This window comes from Ailuropoda melanoleuca, chromosome 3 (assembly GCF_002007445.2).
Source record: "Ailuropoda melanoleuca isolate Jingjing chromosome 3, ASM200744v2, whole genome shotgun sequence".
Lineage (NCBI taxonomy): Eukaryota > Metazoa > Chordata > Mammalia > Carnivora > Ursidae > Ailuropoda > Ailuropoda melanoleuca.
The window spans coordinates 82,484,497-82,496,580 of NC_048220.1; the positions used below are offsets into that span (position 1 = coordinate 82,484,497).

The following is a 12,084-nucleotide window of genomic DNA, read 5'->3' on the forward strand; positions in this document are numbered from 1 at the left end:
AGTGTCACTGCAGATCACAGGGCCCTGTGCAGCACAAATCTGCTCACATGCAGCAAATCTGATCATTATTTGTCAGAGAGCGAGAGAGAACGCGGGTGTGCGAGCGAGCGCACCAGCAGGGGGGGCTGCAGGCCGAGGGAGAAGCAGGCTCCTGCTGAGCAGGGACCCTGACGAGGGACTCAATGCCAGGACCCTGGGATCATGACCTGAGCCAAAGGCAGACGCTTGACCAACTGAGCCCCCCAGGCACCCCCAATCTGTTGTCTCACCTCAGCAGGCTCCCCAGTGGCATGTAGGCTCTAAGGTGGTGAAGACCTTACCCAAACATATCCCCAGTGCTGAGCACCGCGCCCAGGTGACAGCTTCTTGGTGACAATAGTTGTTAAAACAGCTTCTGAATAACTCCCCTGATTCTTTGGAACACCATGAGAAACCAGATTTATGGAAGGAATTCTCTAGAAATGATTCATGAGTATGAGGAATGTACTTGAGCACAGCGGTTTTGGAAGGCAATCTGCAAGGATCTAGCAAAAAAAAAAAAAAAAAAAAAACCTATCTCTTGCCGAGGCAGCCTGATTTCCAGAAATTTTTCTTACCGTATGTGTAGGTGTGTAAAGACACATGAGATTACAGCTGGGTTCACTTCACTATTGGTTACAACAGCTAAGAATGGGGATCAGGCGGCCGGTTAAATTCAGCAAGGTAAAATGGTCCTACTGAACTAGTCTGCAATTATTTAAAAAAAACAAAACACCTCAGATCAACATGCACCGGCATCAGAAAAGTGTCTGATACATTGTCAAGTGAAAAGGGTGACTTCTACTGGATGCCAGTTTTGCAAAAACTAAAAATCTGAGTGTGAATGGCTGATCTACCCAAACGATAGACCAGAAAGCTGCCCACCGATCCACAATGGTGACTCCTGGAGGGAGGTGACTGAAGGCTTTCATTTTCGATTTTACTCACTTCTGCATTGCTGGAAGTTTTTATAATTTGTATGCTTTTTGTGAAGTCTGTGAGAGCCAGACTCAATGGTTCTGCTTCCTGTAGGAGGGCTAAGGGGGGGTGACCCCCCCAGGTGGAGGGCTCTCAGATGTTCAGAGGGTTCAGCCTGCCTGGCTTTTCAAATATCTTTTACTTTCTGCCTCCAGCTACTGTGAGCACAAGTCAAGCTTTTCAAGCTCATTAATGAAAGAATTGCAACACAAAAATCTAGTCCTGCTTTTGTGAGTGAGGATGGAGGGAGAATGATCTTTTTAAAGGAAACCTAACAACCAGCTCTAAGTCCCAGGATTCCGGATTCCTCAGTGAATCCTCCCACCTGCCCCAAGGAAGCCAGAGCCACTGCAGAGGAATTCCTGAGGAATGTGGGTCTCCCCTGGGCCCTAGCAGCCAACATGAAATCCCCAATCTGCTTGCATTTCCTCCTGAAATCCAGAGAGGGAACATTTCCTAGCAGAAGTGAGAAGTGTCTTGGGATGGTGGGGCCCTACAGACAGCCCTCTGTCGCTGAGGGAGGGCTAGGAAAACAGGAAATAGTTCTCCCCCTCCCCTCTGGCTATTAAGAATGGAGACGGGGTTATTTGTCCTCCATTTTGTTACTGTTTCAATTCTTTTCTTTTTCATTCTAAAGTTAGATTAACAGTGTAAAGGGATAAAAGAAAACGGTGAAGAGAATTTAAAATGTCACCAAGAAGTCAGTAAATTCAAAACAAAAACTGCCCAGAGCAGGACCCCTCCCCCCACCCATTACATCCACACCGCTTCCCCACCAGCAGAGTACAGAAATCCCAGCCTCACCCCGAAACAAAGGGTTCCTCTGCCCAGTACCCAGGCCCCTGGGACGGGGGGAGCTTTCCAGAGCTGGCAGGCTCCAATGGGGGACGGAACCCAGGAAGACAGGAGAGGCCCTCAAAGACCCTGCCCCACCCCCTCAGGGTGGGGAGCACGCTGGCAGCTGAGAACTACCCCCAAGAGCTCCCTGGGCCTCAGGAAGGAGACCGAAGTGCACTGGTCTGTACAGTGCCCAGGACCGAACTAAGACGCTGATATATTTAACAATATAAAGACGAGGCCAAACCTAAACCTAGAATGTGGGTTACTTTACCTGTTTCCATCTGAGTGAGGCCTCCAATGAGCTCATCGACTGAAACTCTACAAACCACTTTGAAGGGCAATGAAAGAGGACTTTACCTCCATTTTGACCCTTAGTCTGTACTTTTAACCAAGTTTTTCTTTCCAGCTTCTCTCTCAACTCAGGCAGAAGACCAATGGGCAAAGCATCCCCTTCAAGGGAACCGAAACTACCCCCTCAAAAGCAACAGCGCCTGCCCTGAGCCAGCAAGACCCAGCATGACCGACCCCAAGTCCGTGATCGACCTTGACTGCCCAGCTGCACGTGCACACGGACTTTTGTCCCACCTTTTCCTTAATATGAACGTAGGCCTGTTTTCAGCACTTGGGAGGCCGTATTTGAGATGTTAGTCCCCTGTCTTCCCGGTGTTGGCCGCACTGAAGTAAATTCCGGTGTCACCACTTGTCCCTCTGCCTTCCGATGTTGTGGGGGCGAGTGGTGGAACCTGGTGTTTGGGACCCCTGCGCCCCCAGGACGGCAGCACCGGCCATGGCGGCTGGTCCACACTTGGCCGTGCTGGTAGTGTGAATACGCACCAAAATTTGAAGACTTGATATGAAAAAAGAATAAAATAATGATTACATGTTGAAGTGGTATTTTGGATGTACTGGGCTAAACACGTTATTTTTTTAAGTTTCAAACGTGGTTACTAGAAAACGTACAGTTAGGCACGTGGCTTGCACGTGTGACCTGCGTTCTACCCCCAGGGGGCAGCGCGCCCCGCACCGCACCAGGCCTGGCCCTGGACTCCGCCGCAGGGGGTTTGGGGGGAGGCCCCGAACCGCAGCTTGAGAAGCACCCAGGTGATCCTAACTACCGAGCAAACGTGGGAAACTGGGAAGTCAAAGTGTTCTTCGCCAGGTGCCGTGGATGAACCGCATGTGTCTTGGAGAAGGCTCTGGATCTGAACGCGAAATTACACGCAGGGGCACACTTTCTGGTCTGCTTTCCTCGGTTTCTCAAAGTTCGACTGGGATACAAACCCAGGTCACCTTGGAACCTCAACCATTCATGTCCTGTTCCTTCTATAGACGTTTCTAGTTCTAATTTTCTTGGCCTTCAGCTGAGAAACGTATAGTTTGTCTAGATAAAATAAATAAGGCTAACGCAAGCACCTTCCAGCTCCACACGAGAAAGCAAGTCAACGTGAAACCCTACCCGTTCCATTCGCCCCTGCCACGCAGTGTTTTCTGCAGCCAGAACGGCATTATCCCTTCCTTCTTCCCCGTGTCTGACTCGGGCACACCCGCCCCCAGCAGCAGGTGAAAAGTCACTGCGGGGTCCCACTCGCGCGGTGCAAGCCCCTGGCACGACTCTGCTTGTGCAGTCGCAGGGCCTCCTGCTCCACCAAAAACGAGGGTTCTTCCTGCTTCCCAAGGGTCCTGTGAACCTCACTCTGACCACACAGCCAGGGGGGTGGTCTTTATCTTCAACGTCAGCCCCGTAAGTGGTGGGGTACCTGCATGCGGGGTCCGGGAGGCGCCCAGCAGGGCTCTTGGACCTCCTTTGAGGGGGGTACGCTATCCCCAAAACGAAAAGGCAGGGGCCAGACTATAATCACAAACACAAATGTGGCGGGCACCAGGGGAGCAAAGGGCAAGGGGCTTTGTGGCCGCCACGATACCTGCATGGGAATCATCAGCCCAAACCACTGGAGGTGCGGCCACAGGGCCACACGGCCCGCAATCGCTCAGTAATTGCTCGAGAGACACAAGGAGTCATGGCGGGAATCGCCTGGGAGTGTGGTTCCTCTCTCCTTCGCCTTCCAGTGCTTAACCCCAGTGGGCTTGTCACCACTGCCACGGCTCCTCGGGCAGCCCGATCTCCTACGCTGCTGTTCTGTTGGGCCCTCACTTCCCTGCCCGCACCTTCCCCTCCTCCTCTCTTCCTTCCTCACCTGCACTCCTGAGTGTCCGCCCTGCAGCCGCACCAGCTGTCTGTCCGGCTTCTGCATGGATCCTGGCTCGCACCGCCTCAGAATCCCCGAGTGTGGAGGACATGGGCTTGGGCTGTATTTTGTCTACTTGCCTCTCTCCATTCCCACCAGTCCCATTCCCAAGACTACCAACATGCTAGAAGCTTCCAATTCTTTATCTCCGGGCCTTCCCTTGGATCTCTGGACTTGTCTATTTGACATCTCAGCTTAACAGGTGTCTTCTTTTAACACACCTGGAGCAGGACCTTCCAGAGGACCCCTGCAGCCCACGCTTGCTCCCCTGTCAGCAGGCAGCAACACTGCTGTCCAGCGGCTGACGCATCTTCAGTAAGCCCAACCCCTCCCTCTCCTGGGCCTCCACCTCTGTTCCACAGTGTCCCCATCCACCCAGTGCCAGGAAGTTTCTGCCCCGCCACCCCAGTCCAGGCTGCCCTCGTTTCTCACCTGGGCGGCCCTGAGAGCCCACTAACTGGTTTGTCCGCCTCGCCTCTGCACCCTCGAGCCTGGTTTTCACAGAGCAGCCGGCTCATTCTTTACTATGACAGATCAGATCCTATTGTTGTCCTTCAGTGCCTTCCACCTGCACTGGACGGGGCGTCTGTGGTCTTACCCGGCCCAACCTCTAAGGCCTTGCCCGACCTGACCTCTGCCTGTCCAGTCTTGGGGGTCACCCTCACCCTTGCGGGCTGGAACCCTCTCAGTCCTCAGCACACACCATGCTCTTTCCCACTGCACACCATGGACTAGCTTCCCCCTGCCTGGAATGTGCTGCTTCCACTTGGCTACCTTTCCTCCTCCTCATCTCGGCTTAAATGTCACCTCCTTGAGGAAGCCCACCCTGACTGCCCATCTGAACACATGTCCCAGGGTTATGATGTCACAGCACCTTGTCACTTCCTCCATATTATTCACTGCAATCTCTAATCTAAAAACACCTCCACAGTGACTGCATCACATCACCGTAGTTACTTCCTTCACGGTCGTCACCGGGCTCTGCCAATACACTCATTTTCTGGAAATGCAGGCAGCAGTAACAGCGATCTCTAAGTCCTTCACAGGGATGGAATGACTGACTTCTCACCACAGCCCTTGGAGGTCAGTACTGTTAGTGTTCCTCTCGTTCTCTAGAAGAGGAACTCGGGGCCCAGAAGAGACTTGCCAGGGTGCCCACGGAACTGGGAGCCACACCAGGGGCTGCGTGCGAGCCCGAGCTCTTGGGCACCTTGCCATGGTCCATAAAGGGGGCAGGTGCTAAAGACGTCTAGTGAAGAGCACACCCCGTGGCCCCGATGAGGGTGCCCCTGGTAGCGATGTTCCGCTACGTGGCTGTATGTGGCCGGAGTAGCAGCGAGATAATCACGACCGGCTAGCGTTTTGGCCCAGACTTCCTAAGACCCTGTTTCCTGCCCGGGAAATGCAGGCGCGTGTTCACAGGCTTGCTGCTACCTTGCCTGCTGGGTGCTCTCCGTCGCCCTGCCTTTAAGAGATCACAGCTAAAGGGGCGCCTGGGTGGCACAGCGGTTAAGCGTCTGCCTTCCGCTCAGGGCGTGATCCCGGCGTTCTGGGATCGAGCCCCATCAGGCTCCTCCGCTGGGAGCCTGCTTCTTCCTCTCCCACTCCCCCTGCTTGTGTTCCCTTCTCTCGCTGGCTGTCTCTCTCTGTCGAATAAATAAATAAAATCTTAAAAAAAAAAAAAAAAGAGATCACAGCTAAGGCCTTCTCTCTCTGAGCTTCTGGAACATGAAGGGGATGACGGAAATGCACAGAGATCTCAGTTACCCAGGCTACGCCCAGCCTCAACCCTAGGGGTGAGCCCTGGTTTTTACTGGTGCCCTTTGGGGCCCTGGCTCTAGAGCTCCACAAGTTATTTACGGAGGTCCATGTGCATTTATTTTTACAAAACTCTAAGCACAGTTTCGGTTGTCTGACTGCTAGTATACATCAGCCAAATACGAAGAAAGTTTAATAAAACAGCACCTTTTAAAATACTGGCCTTACCACCAAAATGGTAAGAATTCTGCTTTTTTGATCACTGGGGGCTCCCTCTTTCAAAGGACCCCAAGTAATTCCCTTTTCATTTCATTCCACTATGTATATGGCTCCAAAACACTATTAATCCATAGCCGCTAATAAGAGGGGCCAACCAGCGCCATCTTTTGTCCTCTCATGGACGCATGTTTCCTACAAATCTGGAAGATTTCTAGAGCTGGGCAGGTATTTGTGGAACTTGGACATGGCTTTGAACTGAGGCGGCTTGTGGTCAGCACCTGTGGGGCCACAGAGACGAGCTGGAACATACACACTGGGGGGGACAGGAAAGCTTTGGGAACACGAGCATGCTACCGGAGGGGATGAGAGGAGGGATCCACGGCTTGAGTTAGGGGCACGAAGCCAAGAGCGTGCTCCTGGAAAGATGAATATAATTTGTATTCTAAGTCAGAATTCCGAAGAAGGGGCCAATTTCAAAGTGCAGGAGGAGACGGATTAGAATTTTTTTTGGACGTGCTGTGTTCTGAAGCCCTAGCATGGAATTGGGAAGAGCGAGCTGTCCAGTGGGCAGAGAGGAGCGCGGCTGAGAGACTTTAGGGAGCATTTAGAAGGAACGAAGTCATCCAAGTTGAGGTCACATACCTGGGTGATTATGTCTTGATCCCCATCCAAAAAGGACTCCCCTTTTGCAGGGGGCGGTGGGTGAAACGGGGAGGGGAGGCTGGAACCAGGGACATGAGAAGCGGAGCAACGATGTGTTCTGTGACAGAAGGAAATTCAGGGCACAGGAGCCAAAGAAACACCAAACCAACCCATGTTACGGCACACGGATGTGAGCGCCTAGAACGGGAGGTCACGGTGCGAGGCCGGGAGCAGCAGCAAAGTGAACTCCCCGAGGCACCAAAGAGAGCAAACGGGTCCGGTGTGGGTCAGGGCGGGAGGGGGCCTGTGACAGGAGGTGAGGGTGGAGAAACGGTCAGATCGCACGCTTGCTCAGGAGCTTGGACACTGCCGCAAGTCACTGGAAGGTTTTAAGTAACAAGGTGAGCTGGGTACAGCCCTAAAATGGCCCCCACGATTGCAGTGCCTTAGTATGACACACCTTCTCCCAGTTATTCAATCAAAAACGAATCTAGGTGCTGCGGTGAGAGAATTTTGCAGATGTAATTAAGGCCCCGAACAGCTGATCTTAAGATAAGGAGATTATTCTGGGTAGACTTGACCTAATTAGGTGAGCCCTTTAAAGGGGCCGGGCTCCTCCTAGAGGGGATTTAAAGCAGGCAAGGCTGGGGCGGGGGTGTTCTCCTCGCTGACTTGCAGGCTGGAGGGGGTGGGCAGGAGCTATGTCAGAGGCCTCCCGCCCGAGTCACCCCAGGCCCACGGCCAGCAAGGAAACGCGACGTCAGCCCTACAACCACAAGGAAGTGACCTGCCGACAGGCAGAAAGAAGCCGGAGGCAGATCTTCTGGCGAGCCTCAGAAAGAACGTGGCCCTACGCAGAGCAGCCGGTCGCTGAGTCCAGATCCTGCCCATGGACACGGGACGCCATGAGCTAATAAACAGGCGTAGTTTCAAGCCACTCAGCTTGTGGTGACTTGCTACACGGCAATAGAACCCTGATCCAGGGTAACCATCAGATTGGCACCGTGCAGAGTCCCTTCGAGAGGCTGAAGGCCGCCCCCCTCCCTGAGGCTTTCCCGGGAGCGTGTCTCTGTGCTCAGGCCCCTGCCCCGCAGCCACTCGCCCCTTCTCCCCCAACGCGGGCCGCAAGCCCCGCTGCCTGGCTCTGAAACCTCTTTTTTTGGCTCTCGGTCGCTCCTGCTGGTGGCTGCGTCAGGGTCCGCCGTCTGGAGGCATCAGGGTTCGCCTCCTGAGTGACTTGAGCACTGGTATGGCCCCGTGGGCCGGGGGCGATGGGGGATCCCACCTGTCTGAGTCTGAGACGCTGCCCCCTGCGCCTGCCCCGTGCTGTGTGGGCCGGCTGCATGTCCAGCGAGGGCCCATCAGATCTGGTGTCTGCTGAGGCCCGCCTGCCCCAGAGGTCCCCTCGAGGGGACGTGACACGTGGTCCCTCTCCAAGCAGCAGTGGCTTGTCACTCACCAGAGAGAGAAAAGGATGTCTGTGCACTCCTCTGCTTGAAGAGTCGGGCGCATCTGGTCCCTGGACTGAGTGGCTGATGTCATGTGTGCATTGTCTTTGGACGGCATTTTACAGAAAGATCTGGCACACATGCAGGCACAAGTGGCCGATCCCGGTTCCCTAAAGGGCTCAGCAGAGCCCCCGCGGGGCCTGCGACTAAATGCCCCGGGCCTCCTCCCCAGCTGGAGCAGGTTGGCCGGTCTCCCAGGGGCCGTGTGGGGCTGGAGCCAGGTCCCAACTGCCCACCCAGTGGGGTCCTGCCAGGTGCACGTGGACTCCTCTGAGGCAGTCACCGTGTCACAAGCCCCCTTCCCAGCTCTCCCCCGTCCTCTAGCGCTGAAGAGCACAGCATCCCTACCTCTTCCCCAATATGACCAGGGGTCTGTTTGAGGAGTTTCCCCCCACCCCCAGCACTTCAGTTGCCCTCAGCACTTGGTAGACAGATGCACGGTCATGGACCAGCAGTACGGACGTTCCTGTGCGCCCAGACCGCGCACACTACAGCACACAGAGCCTTCGGGGAGCCCACACAAGCGGGCTCAGCCCACACCCACTGTGAGCACCTGTGCCAGCCCTCCGGCCCAGCAGAGACACTGAAGACCTGCGGTGTCCCCACCGCCTCCCTGTGTGGCCTTGCCGTCCAGTCCCCAGCCCACCCCATCTCCTGGAGAGCAGCCCCTGCCCCCCCGCTGCCTCCCAAGAACAGGGCGGAGATGAAACAGCCTCTCCCCTCAGCTGCGCTCAGCCCGACCACGGCACCTACACAGACGCCCGATCAGCACAGAGAAGGCTCGTGTCCGAAAACGCTCTCAGCTGCAGTTTCACAGTTCCCTTCCCTGCTGGAAAGGTCATTCACTGAATGTTTACTAGGACCGAGAGCAAGAGAGGGACCAGAGATGAAGAAGGGTTTCGTGGCACACAGCTGGTGCAGAACACAGCAAAAACGAGGCACCCCGATAAGAAAACTCCTGAGCAAAACTGGAAGCACGGTCATCCAGATGGGGTTTGATGGTAACACTGGAGCCAGTAAGGCGCCATAACTGTTCATGCAAATGGAGGGGACAAAATCAGACCAGATGGCAGTGACACAGTCCATGTGTGATTGTCTGGAGTCCTAGTTTGGTTCCAAACAGAACACTGGGAGAAGACACACACAGGGCGGGCTGGGTGGCAAAGGCTGGGGGCCAAAGCCCAGTGAGCTAGTAGCTAGCGGGGAGACCTGCCTGGGACGGGGCCGTGACCTAGAACCAGCAACCCGGATGTCACAAGGCACCGTCCTGAGGGGTTTCTCCTCAAGAAAAGACCACCACTTCGCCTGTTCCCCAAGCCCCTCTCTACCCCTGCTCTTTGCAGCCAGGATGCCTGGCCCCACGGCGCTGGTGTTTGCAGCCATCTTTTTAAAAGGGAGGACTATTTCTGAAAATACAGGGCAGATTCCCTCAACTGACTTCAACCATGAGTTTAGCAGTGATTTAAGACCTTCAAAGAAGATGTTAGTTCCCACTTGATTTTTAAAAATAAAAACACCCCCAGACCTCAGCTCTCAGGTGTCCAAATCATATGCCCTCATGAAATGATTATTCCAGTTTCTAGGCTATATTTACAGTATAATGATGTTATTTTCCTTTTTCCTGTAGTCCTGTGGATTCTTTCTTGGCTCCATCTATCTGGGTCTTGATTAGAAATCCATGCTAACCAACTTACGGCTGGTTACTGGAAGCCCGTGGTGACTGACAAAGCAAATGAAGTCTCTCTCTGTTTAGGCAGCGGAATCTGCATCTTACTTGTGCCAGTGAAGGCCTTGGGGGTTTGGGGAATTTGAAAAACTGAGGGGCTTAGCTTACAGACACAATATCCAAATGGCTCCCAGTTGGAAGCAGGGAGTGGATTTGCATCCCATGTTTCTGGCACAGTCAAGTCATTAGGATCTGTTGAGGGCATTTTCCCTGCACTGCTTTTCTTTTCCTGCCTCAAGCAAAGCAATTACAACTTAACCTCATGGCCAGAGGCACTGGCAATGTGAGAGAGCTGTTACAGCTTGGAAGGAAAGACACCAAGGGACAGTGAGTAAATCAGGAGGGTAGCGACGTTCCCCACAATGCAGCCTTCCATCCACCCTCTGCTTGGAGGCCACACCGTAACAGAAACCGCCCCGGCTGGATCAGGACAGCAGACGGAGCGGCTGCTGTCACTGTGCCCTCTTACCCCAACCCCCAGAAATGATGGGAAACCCATTTCTAAAAAATCCTCCAGCATGTCAAGAATGCAAGGTGCACTCTTCGTGTACCAGAAACCATGAGCACTCATAAAAAACGAAAGGCAGACTTTGATTCTTCTTGAAAAAGGAAACCACAGCTCAAAATGCACAAGGAAGAAAGCTGCTGTAAGAGGAGGAAGGGGATTCGGAGGGGCCCCAACCACAGGTACCAGCCATGCAAACAGGAGGGGACCAGACGCTTGGGCCACATCTGCATGGAGAGATGTTGTCAGCCAGGACGACAGGAAGCCCAACAGTTGGGCTTGTGACCCAAAACCAAGAGTCACAAAACTCAACTCTAAAAAGAACTTACACTTGAGGAAACAGAGTTGCCACAGCAGACAGAATAACGTTTTTAGAATAGATATAATAAACATCCTCAGATAGCCTCATCTTGTTAAAAAACGAAATGATAGATTTCATCACCAAAATGATAAAACTCAACGTAGCCACACACCACAACGGATACAGCTGAAAACAAATTTGTGGAAAACTGAGCCAAAGAACCTTTCCAGAATGGCTAGGTGAGCTCCTGCGCACTTGAAATGTTGGCTGGTTTGAATGTGAGATGTGCTGTGAGTGTAAAATATACACCAGATTTGAAGACTTAGCAAAAGAAGAATGAAGAAGAGGACGAGGAGGAGGAAGAGGAAAAACTATCTTACACATCTTTTAAAAATACTAATTACATATTGAAATGATATTTTGGATACACTGGGTTAAATTACTGCTTTTTACTTTTTTTTTTTTTTTTAAAGTAGGCTCTACACTTAGTGTGAAGCCCAATGTGGGGCTTGAACTCCCAACCCTGAGATCAAGACCTGAGCTGAGATGAAGGGTCAGACACTTAACCAACTGAGCCACCCAGGTGCCCTCTTTTGACTTTTTGAATTTAACTACTAGAGAATGTGAAATTTCCTAGGTGGCTTGTGTTCCATGCCTACTGGATGCCATTGCAAAAGGATGGCGGGAGTATGCCAAGTTACAACGCGGGAGACAGATCTGATGAGTCAGCATGTTTCTCCTTGCAAAAGGAGAGGGACAAGGGAGGGGAAGAAACACTGAGACAGCAGAGGAAGAATGTCCAAGGACTGAATAAATACACGTATGAGGCCTTCTGATTGGGAAGAGCCAGTGATGTTGAAAGGAAGCGTTCCCACTAAACTTGGGAACGAGACAAAGATGACCGAGCATCACCATTTAACACTGCCCTCGTCAATGCAAGAGCACAGCAAAAAAAGGCAAAGAAGGAGACATTTTCTGCTTGCGGGTGAAATGATTGCCTACATGCTCTCCCCTGCCACTCCCCTCTCAAAAGGCCTGGCACCAGCAGGACTTCTCCGTGTTGAGCCTCCAAGGCCCGGGTAAAAGTCAGACCTATTGGCACCTGCTCCTTTCCTGTTATGACCCATGAAGAGCTGACATATGCAGCAAGAGAACCGGAAATACATCACTCACCGGGGTCATGGAAAGGGAGCTTACCTACGGATGGCATTGGCGAACTCCGCAGCCAGCTCGCTGTCGCTACACGTTGTCCTTAGTTCAGCCAGTGACAGAGCGGGGAAGGTAGCATCAGCACATTCCTGAGGACAGCAGACACATTCTGGTTAGCCCTGGAGCCAGGCCTG

General features: G+C 53.0%; 2 protein-coding genes across 4 annotated transcripts in view; one reads left to right on the forward strand and one right to left on the reverse strand.

The window, feature by feature from the left end:
* Positions 1-2,721, forward strand: part of DCP2 (decapping mRNA 2) — a 65,161-nt gene extending 62,440 nt beyond the window's left edge. For all 3 annotated transcript variants that reach the window (XM_034656621.1, XM_034656617.1, XM_034656620.1), the window contains one exon: positions 2,243-2,721. In XM_034656621.1, the coding sequence (XP_034512512.1) occupies positions 2,243-2,484 (242 nt within the window). In that variant the 3' untranslated portion in view covers positions 2,485-2,721. The remainder of the gene's footprint in view (positions 1-2,242) is intronic.
* Positions 1-12,084, reverse strand: part of MCC (MCC regulator of WNT signaling pathway) — a 407,237-nt gene that overhangs the window by 5,215 nt on the left and 389,938 nt on the right. The window contains 1 exon segment of the mRNA XM_034656615.1: positions 11,939-12,039. Within this exon segment, the coding sequence (XP_034512506.1) occupies positions 11,939-12,039 (101 nt within the window).